At 44.9% G+C, this 23,449-nt stretch overlaps 2 protein-coding genes across 3 annotated transcripts in view; one reads left to right on the top strand and one right to left on the bottom strand.

The window, feature by feature from the left end:
- The window catches only part of LOC106608318 (neuronal acetylcholine receptor subunit alpha-2), a 53,427-nt gene extending 52,359 nt beyond the window's left edge, over positions 1-1,068 (top strand). For both annotated transcript variants that reach the window (XM_045721175.1, XM_045721174.1), the window contains exon 9: positions 98-1,068. In XM_045721175.1, the coding sequence (XP_045577131.1) occupies positions 98-223 (126 nt within the window). In that variant the 3' untranslated portion in view covers positions 224-1,068. The remainder of the gene's footprint in view (positions 1-97) is intronic.
- Positions 1,069-1,828: 760 nt separating this feature from the next.
- Positions 1,829-23,449, bottom strand: part of LOC106608317 (protein-tyrosine kinase 2-beta) — a 90,551-nt gene continuing 68,930 nt past the window's right edge. The window contains exons 17-29 of the mRNA XM_045721173.1: positions 23,133-23,233; positions 22,367-22,482; positions 18,603-18,703; positions 18,224-18,313; positions 9,187-9,391; positions 8,735-8,843; positions 7,977-8,159; positions 5,996-6,145; positions 5,689-5,724; positions 5,389-5,413; positions 5,058-5,254; positions 3,301-3,381; positions 1,829-2,300 (exon numbers count right to left, since the gene is read on the bottom strand). Of these exons, the coding sequence (XP_045577129.1) occupies positions 2,079-2,300; positions 3,301-3,381; positions 5,058-5,254; positions 5,389-5,413; positions 5,689-5,724; positions 5,996-6,145; positions 7,977-8,159; positions 8,735-8,843; positions 9,187-9,391; positions 18,224-18,313; positions 18,603-18,703; positions 22,367-22,482; positions 23,133-23,233 (1,616 nt within the window). The 3' untranslated portion in view covers positions 1,829-2,078. The remainder of the gene's footprint in view (positions 2,301-3,300; positions 3,382-5,057; positions 5,255-5,388; positions 5,414-5,688; positions 5,725-5,995; positions 6,146-7,976; positions 8,160-8,734; positions 8,844-9,186; positions 9,392-18,223; positions 18,314-18,602; positions 18,704-22,366; positions 22,483-23,132; positions 23,234-23,449) is intronic.

Here is a 23,449-nt window from a genome sequence, read left to right as displayed (position 1 = left end):
AGGTTAGGTTGTTTCACCTTCTTTAGTTGACTAAAAAGTTTTCAAAAAAAGATAGAAAAGAAGAGTGGTTACCATTCATTCATGTCTCTCCATCCAGGTGAAGGAAGACTGGAAGTACGTTGCCATGGTGATCGACCGTATCTTCCTGTGGATGTTTATCATCGTGTGTCTGCTGGGTACCATCGGTCTCTTCCTTCCTCCCTGGTTGGCCGGCATGATCTAGGACCTTGTGGTGTCTGTGATACCCGCCCCGGGAGCGGGTACCATGGGACTGGCACTACAATGACAGGCCGGTGGTAGGAGTGGAGACAGATGAAGGACTGTCACTAAGTTAGTAGGATGACTACCAATAAGGGAGTCACATTGAGTCCACCGGGCTATGACGTGACGTGATGTGAACGGGCAAAAGTGGTGAGAGAGGAGCGCCCTCATACAGTAATCTGCGCTGCTCGGTCATGTTGTCAACAAGGCAGCATGGTGCATCGTCCAGGAAACATATATATTTTATGGAAAAGATGTTTGAATTTTCAAACTAGTTTTCATTGAGAAGGCTGATATAAAGCCTTTGTTATTAAAATGAAATCCCTTTTGCATGTGAAAACACAGAATCCTACAACACGTGCTTAACCCACGGCACTTTTTGTTTTGAGCCTGGGAAGCAGTAACAGAATCCCCTAAATGTACTGCTTCATATTGGAGAAGCAATGACTTGTGGGTAAATTCTATCCAATAAGATTACTTGGCTGTTTTCAAGGAAGTAAGGGGCAAAAAGAAGACTAACTTCTTAGTATGAACTCTGAATCAGTTTGTACTACCACTCACTCACTCACTCACTCACTCACTCACTCACTCACTCACTCACTCACTCACTCACTCACTCACTCACTCACTCACTCACTCACTCACTCACTCACTCACTCACTCACTCACTCACTCACTCACTCACTCACTCTGCTGCCATAACATTATAAAGCATATTCTTTAACAATGTGTTGCTGTGTAGTAAAGACTGTATAAATACAAAATGTCTGTTTTGGGAATGAATAGGAATAAACATGGCTTTCATAACTTTCCTAAATCCTGTATAATTGCACAGAAAGCATATACTTTCCTTTCCAAAGTACAACACTATCACTGTTTAAATTAATCTACAATAAAACCAGGTTATAAAAATTGTGATTTAAAAAAAAAGGTAATGAGAAGTAATAGTATATCTATCAAGTCAAACGTCTAGAAACAGCTTCACACATTCCATAAAATAAATAAATCTGTCACACTAAAACAATACTATTGATCTGGCCAGCATTACTAGGAAGAACCACAGGAAGATAACCTGGAAGTAAATTCTCCGTTATACCTAAGCAGACAGAGAGAATGTGACTATTTAAATTTTTTTATTTTCTTTAAGAGATTCTCCGATACGTTTTAGCCAGTAGTTCTGAAGTAGCGCTTTACAAGCCTAAAGTGGTCCCTGTAAATCTCTCTCTCTCTCTCTCTCTCTCTCTCTCTCTCTCTCTCTCTCTCTCTCTCTCTCTCTCTCTCTCTCTCTCTCTCTCTCTCTCTCTCTCTCTCTCTCTCTCTCTCTCTCTCTCTCTCTCATTGGGCAGGCCTCTCGCTAGTTGTCAGTAAAATGCGAGGGGCTAGCTCATTGGCTATAACTGTTATTGCTAGGAAATGTAGACAAAATGACCTGGCACAGCTTTCAAACTATGGATTTTGTGGCTAATTGACGTAAGACAGTAATTCATAGATTATGCATGTATGAACTACACATTGACACATCCAGCCCAAAGAGGGAGATTTAAAAAATACTTAGTAGTCGCCAAAGTTCCAAAGCATGTCTTTAATTTATAGCACTGAGATGATAAACAGATATCACACAAGGAAGTCCTCTTTTCTGTTCATTTGAATCCTGACCTTACATTTCAAGTCACATTGATGCCAGTCATATTGATGCCACTTATCTCGACTATTGTACCTGCAAGTCACTGATGTCCATCCAATCAGTCGCAACATGCTTGGTTCTGACTAGTCCTCCAATGAAGAAAAAAAACAATACCCTATGGGTATTTACCCCACTATGGGTCTTCCGGGTTGGGCTTGGCCAGGTTGGCCCTGACCCTGGCCTGGTCCACAGCATCCAGAAGGTTCTTCCCATCCATGGCCAGGTTGTGTGCTGCAGTCAGCATCTGTTTCTTACACTCTTCCTTCAGAGAGGTGATGGCGTTCTGCTGGGCCAGACGCATCTTACTGATCAACTCTGCCATGTCGTTGTTCAACAGCTTCTGGGTGCCCTCGATCTGAGAGGGTGGGAGAGACTGTTAAGGTCATGGTAGTCTGCGTGCTAGTCTGTTTCCTCTTTTAGACAACTCCTTTCTCATTGTTCCTAAAGTGAACATCTCAGTAGAACAAGAGAATAGAGGGATTGAGAGACTGAGGATGTGCCGTTGAGGGAAGGGGATATCGGCAGGTAGGCTAGTGGTTAGAGTGTTGGACTAGTAACCAGCAGGTAGCCTAGTGGTTAGAGCATTGGACTAGTAACCAGCAGGTAGCCTAGTGGTTAGAGCGTTGGACTAGTAGCCAGCAGGTAGCCTAGTGGTTAGAGCGTTGGACTAGTAACCAGCAGGTAGCCTAGTGGTTAGAGGAGGCAGGTAGCCTAGTGGTTAGAGCGTTGGACTAGTAACCAGCAGGTAGCCTAGTGGTTAGAGGAGGCAGGTAGCCTAGTGGTTAGAGCGTTGGACTAGTAGCCAGCAGGTAGCCTAGTGGTTAGAGGAGGCAGGTAGCCTAGTGGTTAGAGCGTTGGACTAGTAACCAGCAGGTAGCCTAGTGGTTAGAGGAGGCAGGTAGCCTAGTGGTTAGAGCGTTGGACTAGTAGCCAGCAGGTAGCCTAGTGGTTAGAGGAGGCAGGTAGCCTAGTGGTTAGAGCGTTGGACTAGTAGCCAGCAGGTAGCCTAGTGGTTAGAGTGTTGGACTAGTAACCGAAAGGTTGCAAAATTGAATCCCCGGGCTGACAAGGTAAAAGATCTGTCATTCCGCCCCTGAACAAGCCTGTATTATATTTACTGTATAAATGATGTTAGAATCTGTTTGTTCTCTTATTTTTATGGCCATATTTTGGTTTATATGAAAATCAGAGTAAATAGCAACCGTGGTTATGAAGCACGTGGTACTGTTCCTAGGCCGTTATTGAAAATAAGAATTTGTTCATAACTGACTTGCCTAGTTAGATAAAAGGTAAAATATAAAAATAAAATATCGGAGAGAAGGTGTGAGATAAGAGGGAGATGGTTGTTACTGTACCTCCGTCCTGATGGATTCATGCAGGGTAGGTAGAATATCATCCACACTGTGGATCAGACTCCGCAAGGTCAGCCCTACAGACTGGAGAGAGAGAGAGAGAGAGAGAGAGAGAGAGAGAGAGAGAGAGAGAGAGAGAGAGAGAGAGAGAGAGAGAGAGAGAGACGAGAGAGAGAGAGAGAGTCATTAAATCAATAAAATATTTCCCGGCAAGTCGAGCTGTTACCGCGGCTACGGATACAAGCCCCGCCCCTCCGGAAACCTCTTTCTGTGTGTTATTTTACACACATTCATTAATCTAACGTAGCTGCCCCCCCCCCCCCCTTCATGTTCCTCTCATTACCCTCTTCTGAACCATGGTGATGTAGCCTATGTCTCTGCCTCATGTTTCTGAAAAGATGAAATAAAAAACCCTGCGGGGATTTGAACCAACGTTCCAAAAAACAGCTACGACTTTTAACTCTCTGTCTGTCTGTCTGTTGTAACAAATATATTGCCGTTGCACAAGCAGGATGCCTGTTTGTGTCGTGCTTTATGTTTGCAATACTGACAACAAAGCAGGTACGAACATGTCGATTATGATTCCCTGTGGCTCAGTTGGTAGAGCATGGTGTTTGCAACGCCAGCATGGTGTGTGCAACGCCAGGGTTGTGGGTTTGATTCCCACAGGGGGCCAGTATAAAAAAAAGAATGAAAAAAAAACAATGCATGAAATTAAATGTATGAACTGTATTCACTACTGTAAGTTGCTTTGGATAAGAGCATCTGCTAAATGACAAAAATCTATTTAATAAAATTACAGTTTGGGTAAAAATCGGCCAACTCTCCTACTGAAAATAAATCAACATGAAATGCTTCCGGATACGTGGAATGCAATAGTTTAAACTGTTCTGTGTACAACCTTGAAGGCTACAACAGTGACAGGACAAAGGTGATCAAGGAGGGGGGGAACGGTAGCGGAGTATTCAGCACAGCAGCTACATAGGTAACGGACTGGGTACTCAGCACGGCAGCTACATGGGTAACGGACTGGGTACTCAGCACGGCAGCTACATGGGTAACGGACTGGGTACTCAGCACAGTAGCTACATAGGTAGTGGACTGGGTACTCAGCACAGCAGCTACATAGGCAGTGGACTGGGTACTCAGCACGGCTGCTACATAGGGGCAGTAAGGACTGGGTACTCAGCACGGCAGCTACATAGGCTGTGGACTGGGTACTCAGCACAGCAGCTACATAGGTAACGGACTGGGTACTCAGCACAGCAGCTACATAGGTAGCGGACTGGGTACTCAGCACAGCTGCTACATAGGCAGTGGACTGGGTACTCAGCACAGCTGCTACATAGGCAGTGGACTGGGTACGCAGCACGGCAGCTACATAGGCAGTGGACTGGGTACTCAGCACAGCTGCTACATAGGCAGTGGACTGGGTACTCAGCACAGCTGCTACATAGGCAGTGGACTGGGTACTCAGCTATGTAAAAATAAATCCTGCACATGCACAGAAATATCAGTATTTTTATCCTGGGAAAATTGGGATACAGAAACTATGTTATAATGTTTCTGTGTGTCTTTTGCCTCTATTCTACAGCAGACCTGGGTACAGTCAAATACTTTCATATACTTGAGCTGCCCTTGATTGTGTTTGCCCGGTACAATGGGACTAATTTTCCCAAAACGTGAAACTCCAAGCTGAATCACAAGTGTCTGATTCAGGTTTGTCCTACGGCTCGAGTCACCACATTCCATGTCTTTACCTTCACTATGTTGATGTATTGTTCAGGCTGTAGTGTGTTGACATCGTTCTTCAGCTGCACCACCACCTTGACCAGCTCCATGACCGCCTGGTACACCTGGTCATCTGACCGGTCCAGCTCTGCTGTGGGGGCGGCCTGGGCTGTAGGGGGGGCCTGGGCTGTGGGGGCGGTGAGACGTGGGGGCTTGTCTGGCGTGGCTGGGGTTTCAGAGAGGAGAAGAGAGGGGAGAAAGGAGGGGTGTATGAGAAGGACTGGAGGATGTTTATGATACTTTTGTTTCACTTCATGAAATTGCATTTCATACAACTAGATATTGTGAAGGACCACTCACCATGTCCAGTCTCAGCTTCAGGTGACTATAGACAGAGAGAAAAGCAGAATAACTACAGAAACCTGACAGACTAATAATCATACCTACTACAACTATATATCGCACAGCAGGAAAGTCAGCTGGGGATTTGTTAACAATTCATTGTGATCTCATGTACAGACAGACGAGTAAACGAACAGACAGACGAGTAAATTACAGACCAGAAAATCATAGGCTGAGGTAACACTTTACCGAAAGCCTGCAGGTAGAAAGCTTTAGAACTTGTTATATTCATGTATGAACTTTTATACAAACACATACCAGTGGGCTGGTGGCGTCCTCCTGTCTCATGGGATCCTGTAAAGGAACAAGTAGCTTCAGGTTCATTTGACATTATATGGACGTGGACCTTCGATTGGCCACGGAACCTTATGGTCCCCAAAGGGACAGTCATTTCAAACACAGACCCACTGAGAGTGAGAGTTACGGGGCTGGTGGTTAGAGTGGAAAGGGGGTTGGATGACAGGGAAGACCGAAGGTAGTTATGGTGGACAGGGCGTACAGAGAGCTAGTTGTTAGGGCGGGTTGCTAGGTCTATGGGGGTAAAGGTCAAAGGTATATTCCCCACCAGGAGTCTCTCCTCTTTGGTCAGCCACTTGTTGTCCTCCATCATCTGTTGTTTCTGTTGTCTCATCGTCTCCTGCATACGCTGTCTCTCCATCTGCCACAACCGCTGGGCGTCTTCCTTACTGGACGGCTCCACAATGAACTCACCCCCCTATTGGAAGGGAGACACACATTCATATAGTAGAGAGCTAGTAATACAGTAGCCTTGCTTGTTGGCCTTATAGCAGTAACACAGGGATTTAACACAAACACGGGACACATGACTTGGATCGTCATCGAGACCTAAAGTAGAAGGAGTTAATGAAACGGAAAATAGGTTGAAGATACTGTATCCCTGAAAAACAGATGCTTACGGTACCTTAAATCCAGCTGAGGGTGGAAATAGAGTAACCAGACTCTAGAAGGAAGTAGACTAGAACTAGAGAACTAGAGTCTAGAAGGAAGTAGACTACAACTAGAGAACTAGAGTCTAGAAGGAAGTAGACTAGAACTAGAGTCTAGAAGGAAGTAGACTAGAACTAGAGAACTAGAGTCTAGAAGGAAGTAGACTAGAACTAGAGAACTAGAGTCTAGAAGGAAGGAGACTAGAACTAGAGAACTAGAGTCTAGAAGGAAGGAGACTAGAACTAGAGAACTAGAGTCTAGAAGGAAGTAGACTAGAACTAGAGAACTAGAGTCTAGAAGGAAGTAGACTAGAACTACAGTCTAGAAGGAAGTAGACTAGAACTAGAGTCTAGAAGGAAGTAGACTAGAACTAGAGAACTAGAGTCTAGAAGGAAGTAGACTAGAACTAGAGTCTAGAAGGAAGTAGACTAGAACTAGAGAACTAGCGTCTAGAAGGAAGTAGACTAGAACTAGAGAACTAGAGTCTAGAAGGAAGTAGACTAGAACTAGAGAACTAGAGTCTAGAAGGAAGTAGACTAGAACTAGAGAACTAGAGTCTAGAAGGAAGTAGACTAGAACTAGAGTCTAGAAGGAAGTAGACTAGAACTAGAGAACTAGAGTCTAGAAGGAAGTAGACTAGAACTAGAGAACTAGAGTCTAGAAGGAAGTAGACTAGAACTAGAGTACTAGAGTCTAGAAGGAAGTAGACTAGAACTAGAGAACTAGAGTCTAGAAGGAAGGAGACTAGAACTAGAGAACTAGAGTCTAGAAGGAAGTAGACTAGAACTAGAGTCTAGAAGGAAGTAGACTAGAACTAGAGAACTAGAGTCTAGAAGGAAGTAGACTAGAACTAGAGAACTAGAGTCTAGAAGGAAGTAGACTAGAACTAGAGAACTAGAGTCTAGAAGGAAGTAGACTAGAACTAGAGTACTAGAGTCTAGAAGGAAGTAGACTAGAACTAGAGAACTGGAGTCTAGAAGGAAGTAGACTAGAACTAGAGAACTAGAGTCTAGAAGGAAGTAGACTAGAACTAGAGTCTAGAAGGAAGTAGACTAGAACTAGAGTCTAGAAGGAAGTAGACTAGAACTAGGGAACTAGAGTCTAGAAAGAAGTAGACTAGAACTAGAGTCTAGAAGGAAGTAGACTAGAACTAGAGAACTAGAGTCTAGAAGGAAGTAGACTAGAACTAGAGAACTAGAGTCTAGAAGGAAGTAGACTAGAACTAGAGTCTAGAAGGAAGTAGACTAGAACTAGAGAACTAGAGTCTAGAAGGAAGTAGACTAGAACTAGAGTCTAGAAGGAAGTAGACTAGAACTAGAGAACTAGAGTCTAGAAGGAAGTAGACTAGAACTAGAGTCTAGAAGGAAGTAGACTTGAACTAGAGAACTAGAGTCTAGAAGGAAGTAGACTAGAACTAGAGTCTAGAAGGAAGTAGACTAGAACTAGAGTACTAGAGTCTAGAAGGAAGTAGACTAGAACTAGAGAACTAGAGTCTAGAAGGAAGTAGACTAGAACTAGAGTCTAGAAGGAAGTAGACTAGAACTAGAGTACTAGAGTCTAGAAGGAAGTAGACTAGAACTAGAGAACTAGAGTCTCACCCCCATGCTGCGTCGTCGTGGAGACATCATGGGCACGACCGCTGTGTTGCTCCTGGAGTCTACAGCAGTGGTGTATTCACAGGGACTGACCAAGTCTGGAGAGCTGGCACACAGGGCCTCATTCAGCTGAACGTGCAGGCCAATATTGTTACCAAAACGACCCCCAGGTTTCATCCTGGAGGGCTAGAAACACAGGGACAGAAACGTTGACAGGCGCTGAGTAACTTATATGCTAATTCTAACAACGCTATGACAAAAAACAATGATGCTGAAGGTGTGTGTGTGTGTGTGTGTGTGTGTGTGTGTGTGTGTGTGTGTGTGTGTGTGTGTGTGTGTGTGTGTGTGTGTGTGTGTGTGTGTGTGTGGAAAAATTTGACCAACTGGGGACATTTTGTTAGTCCCCACGAGGTCAAATGCTATTTCTAGGGGGTTTAGGGTTAAGGTTAGAATTAGTGTTAGGATTAGAATTACATTAAGGCTTAGGGTTAGGAGCTAGGTTCAGGATTAGGGTTAAGGTTAGGTTTTTGGGTTAAGATTAGGGTTAGGGGTTAGGGAAAATAGGATTTTGAATGGGACTGAATTGTATCCCCCCACAAGGTTAGCTGTACAAGACTGTGTGTGTGTGTGTGTGTGTGTGTGTGTGTGTGTGTGTGTGTGTGTGTGTGTGTGTGTGTGTGTGTGTGTGTGTGTGTGTGTGTGTGTGTGTGTGTGTGTGTGTGTGTGTGTGTGTGTGTCTCATTAAAAAGATAGGATACTACCTTAGGAGGAGGCTCGTTGAATTTGAACTTGGTGTCAAAGAACTTGATGGAGCGTTTTCTGTCCCTCTCTCTCTCTGCCTCCTGCTCCTTCTCCATCTGATGGACGTCACTGTGAAAAGAAAAAGGACATATCGGCAAGCTATTTGTGGTTTAACAATCACAAATCAAATCAAATGTATTTATATAGCCCTTCTAACATCAGCTGATATCACAAAGTGCTGTACAGAAACCCAGCCTAAAACCCCAAACAGCAACCAATGCAGGTGTAGAAGCATGGTGGCTAGGAAAAACTCCCTAGAAAGGCCAAAACCTAGGAAGAAACCTAGAGAGGAACCAGGCTATGAGGGGTGGCCAGTCCTCTTCTGGCTGTGCAGGGTGGAGATTATATACAACCATATTCAAATCAGATTTCAGAACATAGCCAAGCCAAGCCAGGCCATGGCAGTCAGTACCTGATCTTCACGACCAGCTCTGTGAAGGAGGGTCTCTCGCGGGGGTTGTAGGACCAGCAGCGTGTCATGAGGGAGTAGAGGGCAGGAGGGCAGTCATCAGGTTTGGGTAGTCTGATGCCTTGCTCCAGCTGGATGATGACATCACGGTTCTCCAACCAGAAGAAAGGCTGCTGCCCTCGGCTCAGGATCTCCCACATACACACCGCTATGGAGAGAGAGAGAGAGAGAGAGAGAGAGAGAGAGAGCAGCTGGTAAAATGATGAGCTCCTAATATCTTGTATTTTATATCATATTTCAAATGATTTAGAGGAAGAGTACATTGGAGAAAAATAAGTGAGTGAAAGATAAAGGAAGTAGGACTAAGAATATAACGTCAGAAGAGAATACATCAGAAAACAACTTATCCTGGTAACTCAACTTGATAGCTAACAAGCTAACAGTTGTTTACCACGTTGCTAGGGAGTTGCTAAGACAGTTTCTAGCTACCTGCTGTTAGCTAAAAAAAAACCTAGCTAACAAATAACTAAAAGGACAATCAAAAATTACAAAAGGGACAGGAAAACAAGTATCTAAACTTACACAAGCAAGATAAAACATTTCAGACAGGAAAACAAGAAAGGTAAGCTTTGTTTACATTTAAAAACACCTAGCTACAGCCAGCTGTAACATCTTCTGTATCCTGCTGTAATCAACTACGATGGATACATTTACAAGCTCCAAGCTCAGCAACCTTGCAATCCAATATGCAAAAGGTATTGCCAGTAAAGCAAAGGTTTTAAAAGAGGACCCAGAGACCCTAACAGCAGATTTTATGCAACAAAAAGACATAGAAAATCAAGGGGGATCTTCTCTTTTTACTGAACGTCCAAATACTTTGCATGCAGTCCTGCGGCAAGGCAAACAAACATCTTATGTCTGGAAACAAGACCAAGGCTCTGAGGCCAGTCTAGAGCTGTTTTGAAGAAGAGTTCGACATGATAATACCTTTAGTGGGATGATGAACTGAAAACTGACATTATCTACATTAACAATATGCCTGCAACTCCCATAAACCGGGCTTCAAAATACATCACTCCCTCCTTCAGCTGTAGCAACTCTCCCTAGTTGAAGTGGAGATGACAGAATACAGGGACAACAAACAATAAGAATGTGACATGTCCAGACGCTGATGGAAGAGTTGTGGTATTACAATGTGACACTGTCCAGACGCTGATGGAAGAGTTGAGGTATTACAATGTGACACTGTCCCGACGCTGATGGAAGAGTTGAGGTATTACAATGTGACACTGTCCAGACGCTGATGGAAGAGTTGAGGTATTACAATGTGACACTGTCCAGACGCTGATGGAAGAGTTGAGGTATTACAATGTAACACTGTCCCGACGCTGATGGAAGAGTTGAGGTATTACAATGTGACACTGTCCAGACGCTGATGGAAGAGTTGAGGTATTACAATGTGACACTGTCCAGACGCTGATGGAAGAGTTGAGGTATTACAATGTGACACTGTCCTGACGCTGATGGAAGAGTTGAGGTATTACAATGTGACACTGTCCAGACGCTGATGAAAGAGTTGAGGCATTACAATGTGACACTGTCCCGACGCTGATGGAAGAGTTGAGGCATTACAATGTGACACTGTCCAGACGCTGATGGAAGAGTTGAGGTATTACAATGTGACACTGTCCAGACGCTGATGGAAGAGTTGAGGTATTACAATGTGACACTGTCCCGACGCTGATGGAAGAGTTGAGGTATTACAATGTGACACTGTCCCGACGCTGATGGAAGAGTTGAGGTATTACAATGTGACACTGTCCAGACGCTGATGGAAGAGTTGAGGTATTACAATGTGACACTGTCCAGACGCTGATGGAAGAGTTGAGGCATTTCCAGGAGGAACGTTGTGCTTCAATAGAACAGTCAAGACATAAGTTAAGACAGAACTCTGAACAGAAGCAACAGTCCAATGATGTCCTGCAAGAGTAGCTGTGTGTAGCGAAGGTGGAGCTGCAGCAGAGAGAGAGGTGGAGCTGCAGCAGAGAGAGAGGTGGAGCTGCAGCAGAGAGACAGGTGGAGCTGCAGCAGAGAGAGAGGTGGAGCTGCAGCAGAGAGACAGGTGGAGCTGCAGCAGAGAGAGAGGTGGAGCTGCAGCAGAGAGAGAGGTGGAGCTGCAGCAGAGAGACAGGTGGAGCTGCAGCAGAGAGAGAGGTGGAGCTGCAGCAGAGAGAGAGGTGGAGCTGCAGCAGAGAGAGAGGTGGAGCTGCAGCAGAGAGAGAGGGACATGATGTCCTCCCGTCAACAGCTTCTGACCATGCCACCAACAGAGCTGCCCCATCAGCCTGGTGGAAGCTCAGATACCCCTGAGCCCAGTGCAGCCTTCACCCCATCAGCCTGGTGGAAGCCCAGATACCCCTGAGCTCAGCGCAGCCTTCACCCCATCAGCCCGGTGGAAGCTCAGATACCCCTGAGCCCAGTGCAGCCTTCACCCCATCAGCCTGGTGGAAGCTCAGATACCCCTGAGCTCAGTGCAGCCTTCACCCCATCAGCCTGGTGGAAGCTCAGATACCCCTGAGCCCAGTGCAGCCTTCACCCCATCAGCCTGGTGGAAGCTCAGATACCCCTGAGCCCAGTGCAGCCTTCACCCCATCAGCCTGGTGGAAGCTCAGATAGCCCTGAGCCCAGTGCAGCCTTCACCCCATCAGCCTGGTGGAAGCCCAGATACCCCTGAGCCCAGTGCAGCCTTCACCCCATCAGCCTGGTGGAAGCCCAGATACCCCTGAGCCCAGCGCAGCCTTCACCCCATCAGCCTGGTGGAGGCTCAGATACCCCTGAGCCCAGTGCAGCCTTCACCCCATCAGCCTGGTGGAAGCCCAGACACCCCTGAGCCCAGCGCAGCCTTCACCCCATCAGCCTGGTGGAAGCCCAGATACCCCTGAGCCCAGTGCAGCCTTCACTCCAGCTGCCTCACAAGCCTCTCAGTCTCTTAGGGTCCACCCTGACCTGCCAACCTCCCAGCCTGCCACAGCATACCCTGACCTGCCAACCTCCCAGCCTACCACAGCATACCCTGACCTGCCAACCTCCCAGCCTTCCACAGCATACCCTGACCTGCCATCCTCCCAGCCTTCCACAATCTACCATGCCTCGCCAACCTCCCAGCCTGCCACAGCTTACCCTGACCTGCCAACCTCCCAGCCTGCCACAATCTACCATGCCTTGCCAACCTCCCAGCCTGCCACAGCTTACCCTGACCTGCCAACCTCCCAGCCTGCCACAATCTACCATGCCTTGCCAACCTCCCAGCAGTCTGACCATGTTAAGCTGAACACACCTCCAGAGCAGTTTGATAGACTCTAAATGGGAAGTATCTGGAAGATAGGAGACTATTCCCCAGACACCAGACAGCTACATTCTGGTGTACCACTACTGACAGTGCACTACAGCTGCTCTATCAAGCCCAGCTGGAGAAAAATCCTGACAACCTTGATGGAGTCACAGTCTTTGCCAAGGACCTGAAGAATGTTAGGCAGTTCCACAATCATACCAGCCGCTACAACATGCAATACAGACATTCTAGACGATTCTGTGGTTCCAACTTTGTGGCAACAGTTGTGGGGGAACGCACCGAACCTGTTTCAGCATGACAATGCCCCCGTGCACAAACGAGGTCCATACAGAAATGGTTTTGTCGAGATCGATGTGGAAGAACTTGACTGGCCTCCACAGAGCCCTGACCTCAACCCAATCAAACACCTTTGGGATGAATTGGAACGCCGACTGCGAGCCAGGCCTAATTGCCCAACATCAGTGCCCGACCTCACTAATGCTCTTGTGGCTGAATGGTAGTAATAGAAACAGCCCTGACCAGGAAGTGAACATCCCTCCTCATACCTGAGTCTCATCACTAGTAATAGAAACAGCCCTGACCAGGAAGTGAACATCCCTCCTTATACCTGAGTCTCATCACTAGTAATAGAAACAGCCCTGACCAGGAAGTGAACATCCCTCCTTATACCTGAGTCCCATCACTAGTAATAGAAACAGCCCTGACCAGGAAGTGAACATCCCTCCTTATACCTGAGTCTCATCACTAGTAATAGAAACAGCCCTGACCAGGAAGTGAACATCCCTCCTTGTACCTGAGTCTCATCACTAGTAATAGAAATAGCCCTGACCAGGAAGTGAACATCCCTACTTATACCTGAGTCTCATCACTAGTAATAGAAATAGCCCTGACCAGATAGAGAATTAAAATGGAAAGGAGTTAGTGCATCTCTATCCAGCCTTAGACCTGTATTTTCTTTATGGCATGATTAGAGGAGATTCTTTGGGAAGGTTCACCTACTGCTCAGCTCTTGGGACCAGTGTTGTTGACTATGCAATCTCAGACTTGGGCCCCTTCTCCATTAGTGCATTCACTGTCAGACAGCATACACCATATTCTGATCACAGTCAGATGAATGTCTTTTTAAAAGACTTCTCCACCCAAAGATCACACAAACAGAAGCCCTGTACACTGATTAATAAAAAACAGAGAGTCCTGTAGACTGACTCATCTAACATACAGATGGGCCCCAGACAGCGCAACACACTTCAACATAGTATTGCACTGCCCAGAAATTACAACCTGTATCAATGATTTCCTTTCAAGTATATTCAGCCCAAACCTCCCTGACATAGAATTTTGTCTGTGAACAAATTAAATGAGATCAATCATAAAGCAGATTTATGCTAAATAAAAAAAATGCTTCAAATTGGAAACCTCAAAGTTTGATGCCAAATGTAATCTCATAAGGAAAAATATTGATCTTTATCAATTAGAAGACATCACCAATCACAAGATAGAGAATTTCGGGAAACAATATTGTGACACATTGAAAGAATACAAACAAAACTTAAGATGGAAGAAACGGAAGCATTTTGAGAACACTCTGAAAGAGATTGAAGACTCCATTTGTGGAAACCAGTTCCGGGAGTAATGGAATGTTCTAGATGGAAAACAGAGGAATGATCTAGTCATTCAAAATAAGAACACTTGGAAAGATCACTTTTGAAAGTCTCTATGGAATAATACCATCAGAAAACCTTACTTTAAACCACAAAAATATGCACAAAAAAAACCCTCTGCTCCCTAGAACATAAAATTAAAAACAACCAGAACACAACTGACTACCAAATTATACAGGTTGAACTTTGGAAGAAAACACAAAGCCTTAAACTTGGAAAGGCATGTGGCCCTGACCACATCAGGAATGAAATGCTTAAACACAATACTCCTGAGCTGCAGGATGACTTATTAAAACTATTCAACCTGGGTTTGGAGAGTGGCTGCTTCCCTGATATCTGGAACCAGGGCCTCATAATCCTCACACATAAAAAAAGGTGACAAATTAGACCCTAATAACTATAGGGGAATATGTGTCACCATTAACATTGGGAAACTGTTCTGCTCTATTCTCAATGACCGCATACAGACCTTCCTCACACAACATAACGCTCTCAGCAACAAAAACAAATAGTCTTTCTACCCGAACAACAGAACAACAGAACACATCCACACATTAAACACACTAATAAACCAGCATGTTCATCAGAACAACAGAACACATCCACACATTAAACACACTAATAAACCAACATGTTCATCAGAACAACAGAACACATCCACACATTAAACACACTAATAAACCAACATGTTCATCAGAACACCAGAACAACAGAACACATCCAAACATTAAACACACTAATAAACCAACATGTTCATCAGAACAACAGAACACATCCACACATTAAACACACTAATAAACCAGCATGTTCATCAGAACAGCAGAACACATCCACACATTAAACACATTAATAAACCAGCATGTTCATCAGAACAGCAGAACAACAGAACACATCCACACATTAAACACACTAATAAACCAGCATGTTCATCAGAACAACAGAACAACAGAACACATCCACACATTAAACACACTAATAAACCAGCATGTTCATCAGAACAGCAGAGGAAAGGTATTTGCATGTTTTGTTGATTGTAAGAATGCTTTTGAAGCGATATGACATGATGGACTATATTACAAAGTGGCGTCAGTGATCCTGCCGACCAAGGACGGGTCTGAGGAGCTATTTGGCGTCGCAGCTGGACATCAAGCTAGCGAGGTGTTCATGAACGCAGCCCACGACGCGGTTAGTCATTGTGGCTGGGACCGCGGATTGTCCCGGGTTTGTGGCTGTCTAGATCCCTGCTGTTTGTTGTATTTCAATCTTCCCTGTGACCTCCCCTGTCTGGAACTGCGAGGAGTAACAGCCTAAAATATGTTGCTAGCTACCATGACGAAGACCAAAGCCGGTGGGAGTACCGTTGAGGACAGTGGTGTCTCTCTATCACACGTAAAGGATCTTTTAAACAAATAGAGACCTATAAGCAGTTGTTACAACAACAAGAAAATAGTGTTTTGTCTAAATACTGGTGGAGTCAACTAATAAAAGAAGGGACGACCTGACCAGAGAGGTCCAGGACCTGAAGAACAGTTTGCAGTTCTCCCAGGGTCAGCTCGACGAGTTGAAACAGGAGAACGGCAAGATGACAGCAATCTGTAAGTCAATGAGAAAGGACATCAGTTCTATTTGTGAATCCAGTTTTATTATTTTTTATATATATTTTTTTTTTACTTTTACCCCTTTTACTCCCCAATTTAATGGTATCCAATTGGTAGTTACAGTCTTGTCTCATTGCTGCAACTCCCGTACGGACTCGGGAGAGGCGAAGGTCGAGAGCCATGACTCGTCCAAAACACTACCCTGTAATGCGATGCTACTGGCGGCAGAGAAGTTAAGCGCAGGAGAGCGGAAACTGATTTACAACGGTTGTGTTTAATAACCATAAACCACCGTCAACAGAATAATAATAATAAATGGGTCAAACAATAAACCCGGTAAATACCAGCATATCGTGCACAAGCACTACAACAAACACTTACGGACAAGGACATGGGGGGGAACAGAGGGTTAAATACACAACATGTAATTGATGGAATTGGAACCAGGTGTGATGGAAGACAAGACAAAACCAATGGAAAATGAAAAGTGGATCGGCGATGGCTAGAAGGTCGGTGACTTCGACCGCCGAACGAACAAGGAGAGGAACCAACTTCGGCGGAAGTCGTGACAGGCCCGCACTGCTTCTAGACACAATGCCCGCTTAACCCGGAAGCCAGCCGCACCAATGTATCAGAGGAAATACCGTACACCTGGCGATGGGACAAGGACATCCCTGCCAGCCAAATCCTCCCCTAACCCAGACGATGCTGGGCCAATTGTGCGCCGCCCCATGGGTCTCCCAGTCGCTGCCGGCTGCGACAGAGCCTGGACTCGAACCAGGATCTCTATTGGCACAGCTAGCAACAGCGATGCAGTGCCTTAGATCACTGCGCCACTCGGGAGGCCAGAACAGAGTTTTTTGCACAAGGGGTGAGACAAGGGTGCAGTTTAAGTCCAACCCTGTTCAACGTCTTCATCAACGAACTAGCAGTGTTGTTGGACCAATCTGCAGTCCCTGGACTCACCCTCAAAGATGAGGTCAGATTCCTGCTCTACCCAGATGACCTTGTCCTACGGTCACCAACAGATTAAGGTCTACCCAGATGACCTTGTCCTACGGTCACCAACAGATCAAGGTCTACCCAGAAGACCTTGTCCTACTGTCACCAACAGATCAAGGTCTACCCAGATGATCTTGTCCTACTGTCACCAACAGATTGAGGTCTACAGGAACAACTTGACATTCTTTAGGAATACAGAATCAACTGGACGATCAACAACAACTTTCAGAAAACCAAAGTCGTGATTTTCCAGAAAAAAGCTAGAAATCAGAGTAGCAGACACTCCTTCAAATGAGGAAATACCATGGTTGAACATGTCCAATGGTACAACTACCTGGGACTAATAATCAATGTCTCTGGTGGATTTGGTCTGGCAGAGAATGCACTAAAATAAAAAGCCTGCAAAGCATTTTACTCCATTAAAAGACAATTCAACAACAAAAAAAAATGAATATTCCTATCCAAATCTGGTGAAAAATATTAAAAACTGTAATTTTACCAATTGTACTATATGGAAGTGAGGTTTAGGGACCAACTTGCAATTACGATTATAAGCATTGGGAGAAAAACCCAATAAAAATCGACATACAGATTTACGCAGTATTATCCTAAATATCCAAAAGAAAGTAGCAAATAATTCATGCAGAGCGGAACTCGGACGATTCCCTTTAATTGTAAATATAAAGAAAAGGACACTAACATTTTTGGCACCATTTGAAATTAAGCCCCAAAACATCCTTACAATTCAAAGCACTAGAAACCCAAGAACTGAACCCTGAAAAGAGTCCCCGATGTCAGCTGTTTACAACACTAAACAACTCTGATTTCCCTGGGGGTTTGGATAATAATTAAATTGTTATAGAAATGAAAACCTCCTATTTGACAAACTGGGAAAATGAAACAAACACAGACTAATAAACTAAATTGCTATTTGGCTTCAAAATATAATACAAATTGGCAGAATGTCTCTACTGTGTCAGAGATACAAAACAGAGATAGATCCTGACCCTAGGCTCAGCGATCACTAGTGAAAGAGAGAGAGAGAGAGAAATTGAGTAAGAGAGAGAGAGATCTAGAGAGTAAGAGAGAGAGAAAGAAAGAGATGGAGAGAGTAAAAGAGAGAGAGATTAAGAGAGAAAGAGAGATGGAGGGGGAAGAGAGCGAGAGAGAGAGGGGGGAGAGAGAGAGTAAGAGAGATGGAGAGAGTAAAAGAGAGAGAGATTGAGAGAAAGAGAGATGGAGGGGGAAGAGAGCGAGGGAGAGAGAGAGTAAGAGAGATGGAGAGAGTAAAAAGAGAGAGAAGTAGGAGAGATGGAGGGGGAAGAGAGCAAGAGAGAGAGAGAGAGAGATACTGTTATACACACATGCACACACACAGAAATACTGCAAAAGCATAGGATCCCCGCAAAACATGTCAACAGACTTACCAAACATCCAGACATCACTAGCCGTTGTGAAGCGTCTGAAGTTAATGGATTCTGGAGCCATCCATTTTATAGGTAATCGGCTCACTGAGGCTGTGGAAATGACGCAGAAAGACAGTGGAAATGTTTTGCATATACATGTATTTAGCCAGTGTGGGGCCAGTATTTAAGAGAACACAGACAGACCGCCAACCACTCCATGGGAGAATCTCAATTACATTTCCTTGATTCCTTGCATCCTGTCGCCTCCTTCTCAAAACCCATTGGATGAGAAGGTCAGAAGTCACTCCCATCTGACTTTCTCATCCAATGGGTTTTAAAAATGAGGTGTGGTGCGAGGACGCGAGGAATCAAGGAAATGACATTGAGATTCTCCCCATACCCTTGTAATACTCTTCTTCCTCGATGTATCTGGACAGACCAAAGTCTCCCAGCCTAACACAGTCTGCTGTGGCCACCAGCACGTTCCTCACCGCTATGTCCCTGTTGGGACACAAGAAACAGGTTAGTTGAAACAGGGAGGTTACCACCTGAAGTTGTCCAATAAGAACACAGGTTTTTGTCATCTGTTGTAAGATGTTTTGCTACGGTGTGCTCTAACGGACACGACCCTGTTCTCTGGGTTAGAGGAATATGGGTGTCAACGTGGCTGATCCTACCTGTGCTTTGTCTCTGTGGGGACACAACATGTTGTGGGGTTACCGTGTTGTTGTCATGCTGTGTTGCTACCATGTTGTGTTGTCATGCTGTGCTGTGTTGCTACCATGTGTTGTTGTCATGCTGTGTTGCTACCATGTTGTGTTGTTGTTGTGTTGTTATCATGCTGTGTTGCTACCATGTGTTGTTGTCATGTTGTGTTGCTACCATGATGTGTTGTTGTTGTGTTGTTGTCATGCTGTGTTGCTACCATGTGTTGTTGTCATGTTGTGTTTCTACCATGATGTGTTGTTGTTGTGTTGTTGTCATGTTGTGTTGCTACCATGTTGTGTTGTTGTCATGTTGTGTTTCTACCATGATGTGTTGTTGTCATGTTGTGTTGTGTCATGTTGTGTTGCTACCATGATGCGTTGTTGTCATGTTGTGTTGCTACCATGATGTGTTGTTGTCATGTTGTGTTGCTACCATGTTGTGTTGTTGTCATGTTGTGGTGCTACCATTATGTGTTGTTGTCATGTTGTGTTGTTGTCATGTTGTGTTGCTACCATGATGTGTTGTCATGTTGTGTTGTGTCATGTTGTGTTGCTACCATGATGCGTTGTTGTCATGTTGTGTTGTTGTCATGTTGTGTTGCTACCATGATGTGTTGTTGTCATGTTGTGTTTCTACCATGTTGTGTTGTTGTCATGTTGTGTTGCTACCATGTTGTGATGCTACCATGCTGTGTTGTTGTCATGTTGTGTTTCTACCATGATGTGTTGTTGTCATGTTGTGTTTCTACCATGTTGTGTTGTTGTCATGTTGTATATCTACCATGTTGTGTTGTTGTCATGTTGTGTTGCTACCATGCTGTGTTTCTACCATGTTGTGTTGCTACCATGCTGTGTTTCTACCATGTTGTGTTGTTGTCATGCTGTGTTTCTACCATGTTGTGTTGTTGTCATGTTGTGTTGAACCATGCTGTGTTGTCATGTGTTGCTGCCATGCTGTGTTGTTGTCTTAGGTCTCTCTGTATGTTGTGCTGTGGTATCTCTCTTGTCCTGATGTGAGTTTTGTCCTACACCTTTAATCCGAGTCCCAGCCCCCGCAGGAGGCTTTTTGCCTCTTGATAGGCAGTCATTGTAAATAAGAATTCCGTTCTTAATTGACTTGCCTAGTTAAATAAAGGTGAAATAAATATAAACAACAACATGGGTTGTGTGGCGGTAATACAACTTTACATCATGGACATCGACACTGAGTGGACAAAACATTAAGAACACCTGCTCATTCCATGACATCGTCTGACCAGGTGAAAGCTATGATCCCTTAATGATGTCATGTGTTAAATCCACTTCAAATCAGTGTAGATGAAAGGGGAGGAGACCGGTTAAATAATTTTTTAACCCTCGAGACAATTGAGACATGGATTGTGTAAGTGTGCCATTCAGAGGGTGAATGGGTAAGATGTAGATATATACAGTAAATGCCTTTGAACGGGGTATTGTAGTAGGTGCCAGGTGAAAGAACTGCAACGCTTCTGGGTTTTTCATGCTCAACAGTTTCCTGTGTGTATCAATAATGGTCCACCACCCAAAGGACATCCAGCCAACTTGACGCAACTGTGGGAAGCGTTGGAGTCAACATGGGGCCAGCATCCCTGTGGAAACGCTTTCTACACCTTGTACGGGGGGGTTGGTGCAACTCAATATTAGGAAGGTGTTCTTAATGTTTTGTACACTCAGTGTATGTATTACATATCTAAGAGTGTGATGAAGTGTTTTCTGAAGAGGAATATGGTGGCCAACATGGAATATGGGTGTCAAGATGGCCGCCCTACCTGTGCGGGAAAAACTATACGGACACGCCTGGCGCCCAAATTGATGACATATGAGAGTCAAGCAGAGATGAATGGATTCGGTTCAGTCAGTCGTCAGTGATGAGCCCTTCCCAGCTAGCTAGTTTATGCTGGCTAGCTGGCAACAACAGCATCATTGCACTAGTTAATACTCACTAAAAAGAAAGGGATGTTTTTTTTTCGATGGGTGAGGGAGAAATAACTTCTAGTATTGGTCACCTTCTGGATGCCACCGTGACACGCCAATTAGTTAACGTAACGATAAGCCGGTTGGAATGACCAGTGTTCGGTGTTCTATCAAGGTACTTCCCACTGGGCTAACGTAGCCAATTTGATACATCCCACTTGATTATATTCTGAGTAGGATAGCAGCCTACACAATAAATAACTTTGTAATATTGGTAGTAATCATCTGGATGTCACTGATGTCTACTGATCAATGGAGAGACTTTGTGCTGCAAGCCAGTAACAGCACAACATGGCACACAATGTGTCCTTTGTTCCTGCTTGCCGACTAATGCTGAGCACTGCTGTCCTGCAGTAAGGAGAGGGAAGTAGTTGGAAGGTGAAGCTAGTATCAGGCCAGTAAGAAGAGGGAAGTAGTTGGAAGGTGAAGCTAGTGTCAGGCCAGTAAGAAGAGGGAAGTAGTTGGAAGGTGAAGCTAGTATCAGGCCAGTAAGAAGAGGGAAGTAGTTGGAAGGTGAAGCTAGTATCAGGCCAGTAAGAAGAGGGAAGTAGTTGGAAGGTGAAGCTAGTATCAGGCCAGTAAGAAGAGGGAAGTAGTTGGAAGGTGAAGCTAGTATCAGGCCAGTAAGAAGAGGGAAGTAGTTGGAAGGTGAAGCTAGTATCAGGCCAGTAAGAAGAGGGAAGTAGTTGGAAGGTGAAGCTAGTATCAGGCCTGTAAGAAGAGGGAAGTAGTTGGAAGGTGAAGCTAGTATCAGGCCAGTAAGGAGAGGGAAGTAGTTGGAAGGTGAAGCTAGTATCAGGCCAGTAAGAAGAGGGAAGGAGTTGGAAGGTGAAGCTAGTATCAGGCCAGTGAGAAGAGGGAAATAGTTGGAAGGTGAAGCTAGTATCAGGCCAGTAAGAAGAGGGAAGTAGTTGGAAGGTGAAGCTAGTATCAGGCCAGTAAGAAGAGGGAAATAGTTGGAAGGTGAAGCTAGTATCAGGCCAATAAGAAGAGGGAAATAGTTGGAAGGTGAAGCTAGTATCAGGCCAGTAAGAAGAGGGAATTAGTTGGAAGGTGAAGCTAGTATCAGGCCAGTAAGAAGAGGGAAGTAGTTGGAAGGTGAAGCTAGTATCAGGCCAGTAAGGAGAGGGAAGTAGCAAGATAGTGTAGCTCATATCAGGCCAGGGTGACAGCAAAAGCACATTTATTGTAGTGATTTTCACAGAAAATGTAAAACTACGGCATTAACATCTACATAAAAATAAATAAACAATTACTCTGATTAAAAAAATTGAATGATTCTGAACATTCTTCCAACTTCGACAGACAAGTTTTAAATTCTCGTTGAAGTTTCTAGCCACAAGCATGAACTAGCTAGCTGTGATGACTGACTGAACTGAATCAGTTTGTCCCCACTCCACTCTCGCTGCGTGACATACGTCATCAATTTTGGGACCCCAGGCGTGTCCGTATAGCCTCCCCCTACCTGTGCACCATGTTGATTCCTTCCAGGTAGACCAGAGCTTTACAGATCTGCAGGCTGAAGAGGACCAGCGTTATGTTGGTCAGCTTGTGCTTGTTCTCTTCTAGGTAGTTGCCCAGCTGGAAGACAGATGGAACAAAATGATAGGGCAGCTACCAGCTAGCAGGCAGGAGAAGCTGGTAGAGAAGCGCCTGGAGAGTCACTGGTTTAAATCCCAGGTCTGACAGGAGAAATTGTCCTATAAGTCGAGTGTATCCGAGTTCCCAAGTTCATTTTGGCTACTGTTGTCTCACTTAGCCATACTGGTAGAGCTCCATGACGATTCACACATCATGGCTAACAACATAGCGTTATGGCTAACAACATAGCATCATGGCTAACAGCATAGCATAATGGCTAACAACATAGGATGCATTCGTTAATTAACTCTGGAGTGCCAGAGAGCGTAAATTCAGAGTGTTGACAGATTGTCCGTTTGTAAATTCAGAGTGTTGACAGATTGTCCGTTTGTAAATTCAGAGCTTTTCGCTCTCGGAGCGTTCAGAGAGCACACTGGACGCTCTGGCCCGAGGAGTAGGGTTGATCTGAGCATTCTGACCTCACAATGGCAGTCAAGCACCCAAACTAACTGGCTAAATTCATCAGTTATTCTGCACTCTGGCACACTCAGACGAGAGCGCTCTGAAATCGGAGTAGATAGCCAGAGCGAATTTACAAAACGCACCCCATAGTGTCATGGCTAACAACATAGTATGGCTGTGGTTCTCACCTCTCCATACTGGTATAGCTCCATGACAATCCACACTGGGTCTTCCTCTATGACACCGATCAGGCTGACGATGTGGGGATGTTTCAGGTTCTTCATGATCACTGGAGAATGGACAGGTTTAACCATTCAACGTTTCCTTACATTTTCATACACAGGGGCGCAACTTTCACTGGGTACGAGGGGGACATGTACCCCCCCCCCACTCCACATTTTGAAATTGCATTTTTGTCCCCCCCCCCGTTTTATCATTGGAATGTGATACAAAACAAGGCAAGGGTGTGCTTTGGGACCATGCAGACGCCTCCGAGCGGTCGGGT

The sequence above is a fragment of the Salmo salar genome, chromosome ssa06, assembly GCF_905237065.1.
Source record: "Salmo salar chromosome ssa06, Ssal_v3.1, whole genome shotgun sequence".
Taxonomy (NCBI): Eukaryota; Metazoa; Chordata; class Actinopteri; order Salmoniformes; family Salmonidae; genus Salmo; species Salmo salar.
The sequence above is the reverse complement of the archived record's forward strand: the minus strand, read 5'-3'. Positions and strand labels throughout refer to the sequence as shown.